Below are 13,643 nucleotides of genomic sequence, written 5' to 3' on the forward strand. Positions count from 1 at the left end.
CTACTAAGAAAGAAACAACACTGCCATTAAATTATGATTTAGCATCAAGCATAACATACATTCCAATTTCAGAGATGATTAAGCCAAAAGAAATGTACATCTTGGAATCAATGAAAAAAGGCATGGTACCCATCTGGCTTCTGAAAGCATTTGAATCAGTAATCTTGCTTTAAGTATGTGTCTGTTTCAATGGGTGTGGCATCATAGAGTAACACCTTTAGCAGAAAGACACACTCTTCAGTTCACTTACTTTGAGTTATACACTTATCATCAGCCACATTTCTTTTCTTTGTAATAGCCATAGTTAGGGCTTAAATTTTCATTAGAAATGAGCCCAGACCCCACACACCACCCTCTCGCCACCAGCCTTGGGTTCAGCTTCCCAGGACTCTCAATCAGTGCCACAACTGCCAGTCAGACATACCCAATCAATTAATGCTATTCCTTCTGCCAGACCTACCCAGTGGAATGCTGAAGCACATGATCAGCCCCAGATCAAAGTGAAAGGAAGAGGTCTAAAGTGGTGTTTGTCTTCCATTTCCAAGAGGTGATGTTCAAAAATTTAATAACTGGTATAGTAGGAGGACCAACCAATCTGTATAGATGGCAACTATGCTGGAGCTGGGTTCTGAAGGTCCCCTGCTGCTCCAGGTGTTAACTTTTGGGTGCTGACTTGTGGGGAGCTGTACGGAGGCTTGAGGGAGGGGCAGGAGCCCTCAGGGTACTGGCGCCTAGGAAATAACAACCATTATGACTGAATGAGAGTGTACTAGTTAAAAAAACAACCTTGCCCATATGTAAGCTGAGGCATCAAAAAGCCGTTAAAAACATCCTAGAAAGATAGAAAATACCAAAACAGAAGAAAAAGGAAATAGAAAATCTGAATAGAACTATAACAAGTAAAGAAATTAAACTAATAATTAAAAATACTTAAAGTTAAGCCCACGCCCAGATGGCTTCCATGGTGAATTCTACTAAACCTTTCAAGAGAAATAATATGTATCTTTTGAAAACTCTATCAGAAAGAACAGGAGGAAACCCTTTCCAACTCATTCTATAAGGCCAGTATTATCCTGATACCAAAGCCAGACAAAGACATCACAAGAAAAGAAAACAACAAATCAATATCCTTGATGAATATGGACCCAAAAAATCCTCAACAAAATATTAGCAAACCAAATATAGCAACATATCCAAAGGATTATATACTATGACCAAGGAGGATTTATCCCAAGAATGTAAGTTAAACATCTGAAATCATTAATATAATACACCATATTAATAGAATAGAGGACAAAAACCGCATGATCATCTTGATAGATGCAGAAAAAACATTTGGCAAAATCCAACACCTACTTATGATAAAAACTCTTCAACCTGAAAAAGGGCCGATAAAAACTTGATTTTAAAAAACCTAAGGCTAACACCACACAATGGTGAATGTTTGAATGCTTTTCTCCTGTTTGGAAACAAGGCAAGGATGTTTGCTCTCAACACTTGTATTCAAGATTGACATGGATGTTCTAGCTAGTGCAATAAGGCAAGAAGAAGAAATAAAACGTATACAGATTAGAAACGAAGAAATAAAACTCTATTATCAAATGACATGATCCTATATGTAGAAAATCCAAAGGGATCCACACAGAAAAGCAAAACAAAAACAATAAAATCCTACTAGAACTACTAAACAATTTCAGCAAGGTCATAGGGTACAAAATAAACAAAAATTGTATTTCTATCAATCTGAAATAAAATTAAAACATTTCCTTTCACAATAGCATCAAAAAGAAAAAAATAGGAATAAATTTAACAAAACAAGTAGAAGACTTTTGCACTGAAAAACATTACTGCAAGAAGTCAAAGATCTAAATAAATGGAGAGACATTCCATGTTCATGGATTAGAAGTCCTAATTCTGTTAAGATAGTGATACTCCCCAAATTGATCTATAGATTTAACGTAATCCCTATCAAAATCCCAGCTGCCCTTTTTTTGGGGAGGGGACGAATTTGACCTTAAATTCATATGGAAACACAAGAGACCTAGAATAGCTAAAACAATTTTGAAAAAGAACAAAGTTGGAGGATTAGCACATCCCATTTTAAAAATTTACTACCAAGCTACCATAATCAAAACAGTGTGGTACTCGCATAAGGACTGACATAGAGCTCAAGAGAATAGAACTGAGAATCCAGAAATAAACCTTTACATTTATGGTCAATTATTTTTGACAAGAGTGTCAAGATAATTCAACGAACAGTCCTTTCAATAAATGGTGCTGGAACAAATGCATAGGTACACACAAAAGAATGAAATTGGAACATTACTTCACATCATATACAAAAATTAACTCCAACTGAATCAAAGACCTAAAAATAAGAGCTAAAACTATAAAACTCTTACAAAACATAGGACTATGTATGAGCTTGGGTTAGGCAAAGATTTCTTAGATACAAGACCAAAGGCACAAGTGAGAAAAGGAAAAAATAGATACATTGGACTTCATTAAAATTAAAAACTTTTGTTGCTCTAAAAGACACCATTACAAAAGTTAAAAGACAATCTAAAAAATGGGACAAAATATTTTGAAGATATATCATTTATCTGATAAAGGGCTTTTATCCAGAATATATAAAGAACACTTACAACTCAATAATAAAACAATGAATAACCTAATTAAAAAATAGGCAAAAGATCTGAATAGGTCTTTTACCAAAGAAGATATATGAAGGCCAATAAGCACATGAAAAGATGCTCAACATCATTAGTCGTTAGGAAAACACAAATCAAAACTATAATGAGAGCCACTTCATAAAGAACCACTTCACCAGAGTGACTATAATCAAAAAGATAGATTTTAAGAAGTGTTGGTGAGGATGTGGAGAAATTGGAACCCTCATTCAACAGTGGTGAAATGTAAAATTGTGCGTTCACTTTAGAAAGCAGTTGGGTAATTCCTCAGAGTTAAACACAGAGTTACCATATAACTCAGTAATTCCATTCCTAGGTATATATCCAAGAGAACTGAAACACATGGTCATACAAAAACTTGTACATATCTTCACAACAGCATTATTTACAATAGCTAAAAACTGAAAGCAATCTAAATGTCCATTGACTAGTGAATGAATAAGCAAAATGTGGTAGTGACCGTCCAATGGAATATTATTGGGCAATAAAAGAGAATGAAGTACTGATATATACTACAACATGGATAAACCTCAAAAATACTATGCTAAGTGAAAGAAGCCAGATGCAAAAATAGCACATATCATATGATTCCATTTATAGTAAATGTCCAGAAAAGGCAAATCTATAGAGACAGAAAGTTTAATTAGTGAGTACCTGGGCTGGGGGTAGGAGTGGGGAGTGCCTGCAAATGGGCATGAAGTATACTCTTAGGGTGATGGAAATTTTCTAAAATTGGAATGTGATGATAGTTACACAACCTGTAAATTTTCTAAAAAATCATTGAGTTATATCCTTAAAATGAGTGAATTTTGTGGTATGTAAACTATACCTCAGTAAAACTGTTAAAAAATAGCTATGAAACCACAAAGCAACTTTATGTGTAATTCTGCTTTCACACATCTTATGACTGCAAGACTTTTATAAGTTAGGGCAGCCCTGATTCCTAAAGACAATGTGGCAGAAGCCCCAAAAATCTTGAAAACCAATCTTAAGATAATACTCCAGCTCTACAAATAGATGGGTCACATGGCATTAGTGCCTGGCACCTAGTAGGCCTCAATAAATGTTTACTAGATGAATAAGTAAACCATCTGTATAGTGAGATTTTCCCTCAAACATTTCATCCACCTGATACATGAAACTCAGGTGACTAGGGCATTTTTTTTAACTTAAGAAATCTTAAATGAAATGCCAATATCTCCAGGGGAAAGGCTGTTAACAGTTGAGGTGGTCAGGATGAATACACTGTAATGAGGTAAGATACCAACTCCTATCTGCTACAGACCTACGGGTTTAGGAGTAGGGGCTGGGTCTGGGAGTGGGGAGTGGGAATGTCTGATCCACAGGGTGTCTCAGAGACCCAGGCTGACCAAGGTTTAATCATGCATAAACGAGTCATAGTAGACTGACAAAGATTGGAAAACTGTGGATGGGCTTGTCACTGCCATTGCCCAGAAGTGACACACGTCACTTCCGCTTACATCTCATTTGCTCTCCTAACTGCAAAGAGGGCTAGGTATCCAGGGGAGTAAATGGAATTTTTTGGTGAGCATTGCAGTCTCCCACATCATTCATCAGTTGGGGGCCTTGTTTCAGGGTTCTTTTCCACAGCCAGAGATTTCTCTTTCTCCAACTACCTAACTAAGAACTAGTGATCAACGACTTAGGCTAGATGAGGTTTGGATTCTTTGAAGCAAGTTTTGAAGCTGGAGACACCCTGCTTGGTGCCCCTGACATACTTTGCTTTTTGGGGAGGAGATGGTCTTTGATTCACCTTTGTTTGTCCAACACTGAGGATAGCATCTGGCACATAGTAGCAGCTCACTGAATGTAAGGAAGTGAGTTTTGTCTCAGAGAAACAGGTCAAGTGAAAGTCTACAGCTGAGCAAGAACACCTTCCATCCTCCCATGGTGTTCTTCAGTCATAAGGGATTTTTGTTGCTGTTGTTGAAATTCCTTCAATTCAGTTAAACAAACGAAGAAACACACTGAAATTTGGAGGGACAAGGAGCAAGGACTGATGCAATGTGAACAACAATCACTTTTACTGTTTTAATCGCACCACAACTACTGCCACATCTAATAAAATTTGTATTTGTAGTGCTAAACAAAAAATAAGCTCAATGCTAGAAGAATAGAAAGAAATGCATCAATTTATATTATGCAACAATGTGAAAGTACAGGTATTTGGATAAAATGTCTTAAGAGGCTGACATCAATCTGTACTCCATTATTTGTAGTTATTAGTTATTATTATTTAGCCCCTTAGCTTCCGGTCTCCGCTCTTGGAGCCATCTCAAATTGCAATGTCTGTTTAATCTTTATTAAATGTTACTTTCATAAGGTCTCCCTCCTGTTCAAAACCCAGGACCAAACTCCTTAATTCTCACAATTTTGACTCTTCATGTAACTTCTCATGCTTTTTTTGTTTTTTTTTCTTAAACCGAGGTCCCCAAATGAGCCTTGTGCTGTAGTCAGGGCCAGTTATTCTTTAGGCTGCACATATCTGCCAGTGATTCATCCACTACCTGTGATGCCACTCCCCCTCTTTCCCATCTACTGAAATCTTGCCCAGTGCTCAGGTCCAAATTCGGTCTTAACTCTGCTGTGAAGCGCTCTCTGAATGTTTCAGCTCGTACTGATCTGAGCACCCGAAGCACACATGGTCTGTAACAGTCATGTATGCAGCAAGAATTGTCCAGAAGTTTTCAGTGAAATGTTTGGAGTCTCATTCTCCCAGCTGGAGTATGAGCTTCTTGAGAGATTGTATTTTATTATTTTATATCCCCATACATGGATGAGCAGAGGCCCCTTAAGAAATATTTATTGCATACCTATGAGTTAGGCCCTGTAGAGGTATAGATGTGCCACTAGGTATCATACTTACTAGCTGAATTAATGTGTGAAGAATCTTTAAGATACTATATTTTGGAATTATATATTGGGATCGATTCTAAAAACATATGTTGCTATTTCAAATATGTTTTAATATATATTATTCTTATTTATCAATATTTTCCTGAACTTTTACATTCTAGTTTTAGTGAAAATATCATTTTTGAAAATAAAAACGCTGGATTTCATTTTTGAAAATGTATCCCTACATTAATTACCTACTGATTCTGCTTCATATACCAATATTATGGATCTCTTAATCTAAAATATGCACAAAATTTGCATCCAAAGATGATTCTAATTTTCTCTTGTATCTTTAAATAGATGGATTGTCTATTATGCTACATATACAACAAAAATATCCACCACTTGATAATTACAAATAATATTACTAAATATCCCTTTAAATCCATACTAAAGCAACAACAAACCACAGCTTAGAATATAAAATAATCGATAGCTAATCTTATTACCTTGTTCCCTTTACCATTCGAAAATCCACTGCTAATCTGAGAATAACGTTCTTCCAACCTTGCCCCAAAGAGAGAAACACACTCTGAAAACCTCTCTCCCTGCCACTCTGATTGCGCCTGTAATTTATCTGCTTTTCCTTTGACACTTACTGCTTTAAAACTAGCAAAAAACCCCGGAAAACTTTCTTTAACTCTCATATCTCCATGTCGTAAAATCTTTTGTCAAAAATTTACCCTGTATGCTTGAGAGGCTCTCCGTTTCTTTTTCGAGCGAATTACACAGTTGTATCGGCAGCCTGATTTGCCAGATTGGTTCTCGCTGTATCAGTTTGGTGATTCTTTGTACAGATTGATAACCACGAAAAAGTCTAAAGTAAGGCAGTTCCAGACTAAATTAGGGCCGCCTTTTCCCGTAAAGCAACCTGGTACCTCACAAAACTCCAAGCAGAAGAATGAATGATAGTGCACGCACCAATAGGGAGTGGAGAAGAGTATTTTGTCGAAGTTTGCAACCCAATCCTTGGGAGCCAGAGGTGGGAATTTTAAAATAAGGTTGTCTTGTCTCTGGAATTTTCTTAAAGTGGTATCGCTGCCTGTTGATGTTAAAGTTTGTCAAAGATTGCAAAATCACTACCTTAAATTAGAGGATTTCCCCCCCTCGTTTTGAGTGAGGCAAAATGTGAAAATCTACACCACAAATTTAAAGAACTTTTAAGAGTGGTCACAGGATCTTATACTGACACAGAATCATTTGGCTACTTTATGCCAGTTTCAGGGGGTGTAATTTATTTTGGTGTGATTCACTTTTCATGATCATATATCGGACGTTACTTAATGCATTAAAATATATCTTTGTTTAAGAAAAGAAAACTAAGAGGCTAACACTGATCACTTTAAAAAATTATTGTTTTGTCTATTGTTAATCCTTTTTTGGAGACTCTTCAATATTAGGAGCAAGTCTTATTATTTGGGTTGATTCTTAATACCCTAAAGATTTTTCTTTACAAACTTTATAGAAAGTTCTTTACAAACTATAGGTTTCCTCATTTTAAGTCTAGCAAAAAAATTTCTAAGTACCACAAATTCTTAGGTATTTAGAAACCTGTATCGAAGGTCCTAAAACTACATGACATAGGCCATGCCGTATACATCAGTAACTTCTGAAGACCAGGTTTAATACATAGGTAATTGGTATTTTATTATATCTCATACCTTGTTTTGGAATAGGTGTTATTTTTATTTAGTATAACTTTGCTTTTTAGGTTATTCATCTCTAACAGTAATTAAATAAACCAACGCGAAACTAGGTTGCATGACAGTGAATCGCTAACAAATTAATCAACATCAAGCTTTTCAAAGAACAATAAGTAACAGCAGTTTCATGAGAGAAAATTAATAAAAACTTCAGAAAGAAAGTTGCCATATTAACCAACAAGGTATTTAAAAAATAAGTTCGGCTTTTTAAATGTTCCCTAACAATGCTCGGATTTTTTTTTCTTTTTACCAGCATAAGCCTCTCTTCTTTTGGTGTCTCTTTCCGTTGAAATAGAAATTTTCCTCTTGAAGAAATATTTATTGACGTCCTACTCAGTCATGCTACGAATTGCCATAGTATTTAACTTACTTAGTTATTGTCCTTTTTGGTGATCGTTTCTCACAACAGAATTTAGGTTTTTCAAGAGCAGAGACTAGGTCACCGCCTCATCTGTGCAACCCCATCAGTGCGCACCGTGAGCCCCTAAATCCCGTGCTTAGGCTCACCACTTACTAACCTTGGCCACGTTACATAAACCCACCAGGCCCGTTTTTCATCCAGCAAAAGGGTATAATAATAGTACCTGTGTCATGGGATTGCGTGAGGGTTAAGTGAGATAATCTATGCACAGCTCTTAGAATGCTGCCTGGTACACAATAAGCACTCGGGTATTATTACCATTGTAATCCCTCAACATATGCATTCAGTGAGAGCACGAGTGACTGAACGAACGTATGAAAGAACATATCAGTTCCGCGCGGTTTCCGAGGCTGGAGCCAGCTAAATTACCCCAGCAAAACGCTAAGCAGAAAGCTGCCTTACTGACAGCAAACTTCCAGCCAGAGCCGGAAGGAAGCGTCGAGCGGTGGGCGGGGCCAGCCTGGAGGAAGCCGGGCTCTCGACCAATAGGCACATCTCTTGGAAAACGAGCCTCTCGTCCGACCTATCGTAAAACTGCGAGAACAAGGGAGAATTATCGCGAGGTTCAGTCTGCCTCTCCACGGCTTCCGCCCCGCCCTGCCCCTCGCCGGCCGCGCCTCGCCCCGCCCCCGCCCGGCGCCCCGCCCAGCTCGCCGTCCGGGCTTGCCGTCCAGCACCGCCTGCGCCCGGGAGCGCTGGCTCCTCCGGCGCCGAGGTGAGTGCTGGGCCTCGTTGGGTGGCTCACGTGGCAAGGCCCGCTGGACCGCCCCCCGGGTCTCTGATCTAGTCTGGCCAAAGCGTCCCGGCCGCAGCCGGTGGGCTCCGGCCTGAGCGGGCCCGTCCGGGCCTCGGGTGGCCACAGCTCCCGGGCCCTCCTCCTCGTCCGCGACTGGAGATTCTCAATACCTGGTCTTTGAAATCCCGGCTTTAGGGCTCGCCGCTTCCAAACTGTAACGACCTGAGTGTTTGGCTAACTCGGGCGAAAGGCATGTGTTTTGCCAAAGACTTCTGCCAACGCTTCTTAGCACTGAGAAAATAACCTTTTACAAATGCTTTTAATACCAAATGCTTTTAATATACAGTTTTTAATTCCCTGATCTCCAATATTAGGAAATTGGAGCGGGTATTGTACTGAATTAACTACTGAAGTCAGCTAAAGAGACACCTTTACTTTAAAACACTCCTGCTTAAAATTTGTGGATTGTCTTAAGATGAAACGGTCTGTTTGCTTTAAGTGACGATGAAGTGGATTGGTGTTTACCTGTCAGAAGCCTCTTGTGGAAGTGCATTTATATAGTTAAGTATACCGTTTACATTTAACTGTAGATAAGAGGTAGTGAAGGGAATTTGTGTAAGAAAATTATCGTGGTAGAGGCTGTATATTGCCAGTGAATGCATGTTGGAAAACCATTAGCATTAGTTATTATTGGCAGCTTTCTGGTTTCATTTGTGTAGTTTTTATCGCCCAAATTGCCTTTGTAGCAAACTGCCTTTTAACTTGATGTCATGAAGTTTGAAAGGCAGCTCTTCTCAGCCATCCGGATTCAGAAGGAAAGCCATAAAGTTACACCGAATTCTCTTATTGGGTCTTCCATCAGTGAGTGTGGGTTTTGGACATAGTTTTGCTTTGTAGTCTTAAATTTGTAAGCTTTGCCTGCCACTTAAATAATAATCGGAAGAAGCCCAGGTGCCATTGAAATACTGGAAAGGCTACATTGTAAGGCAGTGCACAGGCTTCGGAGTCAGTCCGCTTGGGTTGGAATTTTGGCAAGTTTTTCTCTCAGCAACTCAGTTTCCTTATCTATAAAGTAGGCCACAGAACGTCTGTTGCAATGCAGAGTTGTTAGGATTAGGGATCTTTATGGCACATAGCAGGCACTCAGTATGTAGCACCTACAAGCTGGCTTTAGATCACAGAATGAAAAAATCTACCTTGCAGTATTACTCACATGTCCCACTTTCATGCATTCTTCAGCTGTTTGGGGGCCTGCTTTGTATTAGATACTGTGCTACAGGTGCGTTTACAGGAGTGAAGAAAACAGCTGATGTCTGCCCTCAGGAGCTTCCAGTCTCTTGGCTAGATTGACAGTAAACAGATATACCGATAAATATATAGATTACAAATTGTGGGGAGTCCCACAAAGAAAAAAATCAGGTTTCTCTGAAAGAATAACAGGAGAATACTTTAGTTTTGGATAGGGAAGTGATTTTTATGTTGAAACCAGCAGGATCATGGGACAGTGCTTTCCAGGCCAAGGAGGGCAGCAAGTGCTGTGAAGACTTTGGCACTTTCAAGGACTAGAAAAGCCCAGGAGCTTGGCAAGAAGCCAGGGAGAGTGCTGCCAGAGAAGCTTGGAGAAGTGCTGGGGCCAGATAGTGAGGAGCCCTGAAGGCCTGGTAGGAGTTTGATTTTCTAAATAAGCTTTTGAAGGGTTTATTTAGCAGGATGTGTGTGCACTAGGGAACGAGTTTACCTAAGATATAATTGGATTTTCCTTTTTAAAGACTCACCACTAAGTGCTCAGTGTATTGGAAAGTGGCTAGAGTGGATATAGGGAGACCAGTAATACAGATGGCCAGGCAAGAGATGACAGTGGCTTTTGGTTTTGGTGGATGGAGAGATGTGGATGGACTTGAGATGTATTTTGGAAATGGAAACTACCGGCCTTGTGATAGATTGGAGTGAATGACAGGGTGGCATCATTTATGACTTCCAGCCTTCCTGCTGGAGCACCTGGGTGGATGGAGGTGTGTGCCGTTTACTGAAATGGGAAAAACGGGAGGATTCTGAGTGGTGATGAAAATCAAAAGCTCTTTTGAATCTGTTAAGTTTGAGGTGCTTGGGAGGCGTCTAAACTGCTTCCAGTGTACTAGTTCAGTGAAGAGTTACCTACAAGGCTTCCCTTTCTACACAGAATCATTGACGCTGTTTAGTCAAGTTCCCCTTGCTTACAGGTGAGAGAACTAAGGTGTAGAAAGATTCTTGCTCAGTCATTTAGTATCTCATAAAAGTAGATGAGTGAGTGGATGGAATAAATATAGGAAAGTATTGGAGTCTCATGTTGCATTGGGGATGTATTGAATATTCCATATTCTCTGCCCTTTCATATAAAATGGCAAGTGCTTTCTTAGTAACTAGGAATTAAAGTTTGGAAATGATAGAAACTAACCAAAAAGTTACAAAACTCTGCTTGTTGAAAGCTTATGTTACCATATTTTGCACTGACATTGTGTTAATTCCCAGTGAGAATAGTTTTTCTTAACAAAAAAATTTTCTTTGAAAGGTACTTTCCATTAGAGAGTTTAGAAAAGGGTGCCCAGGAAAACGGACAGTAGACCCTTGGAACAAAGCTCAACTTCTTTTTCCTTGTTTTAGCATTTCCTTAGTATCCTGTGGAATCCTGTGAGTCTATGTATGTAAAGAACTCAGGCTTTGAAATCCACTACCTGCCCCTCCCCCCGCTCCATCCTTGCTTTTATCTCTTAGGAGCTGTTCAACTTTGGACAAATTACTGAGGCTCTGAGTTTGTTTCTCCTAGTGTTAAGTGATTGTGAAGTTTGTTGCTGCCCTGTGCCTAGTTGATAAGAAGCAAGTATTCTTCTCTTCCTACCCTTGTCACTTTTGGAGCTAGAAGGGAATTTAATCTGTTCTGTGTTCTGGCCTTTACCAATAAAGTGCTGTCTCCGTTTTATGTGTTAGGCAAATTAAGCCCAGAGGGATTGTAACAGAATAATACAGGGTTGTTATTTCCTAGTGCAGTATTTCACTGAAATAATAAAATAAAACTGTGTGTTCCTGGACCTATTTCTTTGCTACCTCTGATAATCTGCAAAGCTAAGGAGAAAGAAAGAAAAGAATAAAGAGATAAAAGAAAGAAAAAATTAGAATATGAGACAATCATATTTAGATAGTAAGAAGTGAAGAAAATGAAGCTGTAAGTGATCTAGATATGTTACATATATTTAAATATTTTTGAAATACCTTAGGCTGAATACAGAATGAGGTAGTTCAAGAAGGAAATGGGTTCACTATGTCTGATTTTTAAGCTCTTTCTTTGGTTGCATGTTACAAACCTGGTCTCTTTTCTCTTAGATGGTGAATCCTATCTCAAGTCCAAGAACTATTTTTTCAGTTAGGACTGTTTCTACTAATTAGAAATTATTGCTGAAAAGTGAGAGTATTTTTATTAAGTATTTATTCATTTTAATTTCCTTCTGAATATGTCACAAGTTTAGTGGTTATGAGAGAAAAACAGGGTTTGAATGTATAACTGTCCTTTTAGCATTTGCAAATCTCTGTATGCTAACTGGTTTTTGGCAACACTTGCAAGCGATATTGTACTTATTCAGTGTTTTTGTTCTCTTTAGCAATGGACCAATTTTGACAAGATGTAGTGCTGCAGTGTGCCTGATGGGATATATTCAGTCATGGCATCCGAACTTTGTAAGACGATTTCTGTGGCAAGGCTGGAAAAGCACAAGAATTTGTTCTTAAATTATAGGAATCTGCACCATTTCCCATTGGAGTTACTGAAAGATGAGGGACTGCAGTACTTGGAGAGACTCTATATGAAAAGGAACTCCCTTACAACCTTGGTACAGTATTACATTGCATTTAAAAAAATCGTTTGTAATGTGGTCCTGACTTAGATCTGTTTTACATGTCCTAAGATAGTCAGACCATGATATGTATCCTCTCTTGTTATATAAACAGGTAATATAAATACGCATATGGGGGTCCTCGTTAGCTGAGAATACATTATTCGTTAGGTCTGTGTAATTATGAGGCTGCAGGAGGAGTTGTGTAGGAAAGCAAAATATTCGCTAATATATCACTTCTAAAATTATTCCCCGTTTAAAAACCCCTCTTCACTTAGCTTGTGCATCTATCTGGGCCTGTACTTTCTTTGTATATTAAGCTTCCTAGATGATTTTTTGGATGTTACAGTAGCCGGTGGACCAGTTAAAACATAAAGAAGAAAAAGACCAACGAGGATGACTGAGTTAGAGGCATTTAAGAAGATGATGATTTGAAGACTAAAACATTAACATAGTCATTGGGAAGCTTCATGTAGCCTTTGAGTGTTTTGGAAAAAAAACCAAAACCTCAAAAAACAAAAACTTTTCTTATCACTGCACTGTGAAAATCAAATCATTTTGAATTGGGCTAGCCAATTTGTTGGAAAAATTTTTGCCATAAAAGCAACATTTGCTTTACTCTCTTTTTTTCCTTTCTATGTTCTAAGAATAAGCACATAGTTATTATAATCTGAATTTTATTACATATAAGATTAAAAAAAACTTTAAAATTTTTTTTCAAGAGAATGTCCCAATCAAACATTTTTTTTAATGTTTTTTGTTTTTGTTTTTTGGGTTTTTTTTGAGGAAGAGTAGCTCTGAGCTAACATCTGCAAACAATCTTCCTCTTTTTTTTGCTGAGAAAGACTGGCCTTGAGCTAACTGGCCCACCCTGGGCTGCTGAAGTGAAACGTGCAAACTTAACCACTGTGCCACTGGGCCAGCCCCCTAATCAAACTTTTTATTCCCACTATTTAATATGAAATTTGATGTCTGTTTTAAATGGATTTGCTTTATGTGGCCTTTTCTAATTATCACTCTACCTCATTTGAGTCTTATACTTGAATTTCAGTTCTCATTAGTTTTAGACGATTAAGCTGTCTTGTTGTTTCTTTGTGAATTGACCCATTTTTCATTCCCTTCACTATACTGGACTTTCCTAAATATCTGAAAGTACGTCTTACTGGCTTCATGTGTGTGGAGTGTTTTCCTAGAAAAGTTTTATTTAATCTGTGTAAAATACCTACTGGAGGTAGAAAGCATTATAAAATTTGTTTATCTTTGGTGTAGCTGGAAGTAAAGGGATATATACCTTTCATTTTTAGTGTTGGG

The 13,643-nt window shown here is 38.2% G+C and overlaps 2 protein-coding genes across 13 annotated transcripts in view; one reads left to right on the top strand and one right to left on the bottom strand.

The window, feature by feature from the left end:
* TTC23 (tetratricopeptide repeat domain 23) overlaps positions 1–6,522 on the bottom strand; it is a 99,559-nt gene extending 93,037 nt beyond the window's left edge. For 3 of the 7 annotated variants that reach the window (XR_011497657.1, XR_011497659.1, XM_070496251.1), the window contains exon 1: positions 6,293–6,490. The gene's annotated coding sequence lies outside the window, so the exon portion shown is untranslated. Of the gene's footprint in view, positions 1–6,058; positions 6,200–6,292 lie in introns of those variants that run through there. The other 4 variants (XM_070496228.1, XM_070496215.1, XM_070496238.1 and 1 more) reach the window with 4 other exon arrangements.
* A 1,791-nt stretch (positions 6,523–8,313) lies between these two features.
* The window catches only part of LRRC28 (leucine rich repeat containing 28), a 161,747-nt gene continuing 156,417 nt past the window's right edge, over positions 8,314–13,643 (top strand). For 2 of the 6 annotated variants that reach the window (XM_044762689.2, XM_070496289.1), the window contains exons 1-2: positions 8,314–8,448; positions 12,102–12,329. In XM_044762689.2, coding sequence (XP_044618624.1) covers positions 12,162–12,329 — 168 coding nt within the window. In that variant the 5' untranslated portion in view covers positions 8,314–8,448; positions 12,102–12,161. Of the gene's footprint in view, positions 8,449–8,513; positions 8,720–8,968; positions 9,030–9,961; positions 10,131–10,653; positions 10,689–12,101; positions 12,330–13,643 lie in introns of those variants that run through there. The other 4 variants (XM_070496285.1, XM_044762684.2, XM_070496283.1 and 1 more) reach the window with 4 other exon arrangements.

The sequence above is a fragment of the Equus asinus genome, chromosome 2 (genome assembly GCF_041296235.1).
Source record: "Equus asinus isolate D_3611 breed Donkey chromosome 2, EquAss-T2T_v2, whole genome shotgun sequence".
In the NCBI taxonomy this organism is placed as follows: Eukaryota; Metazoa; Chordata; class Mammalia; order Perissodactyla; family Equidae; genus Equus; species Equus asinus.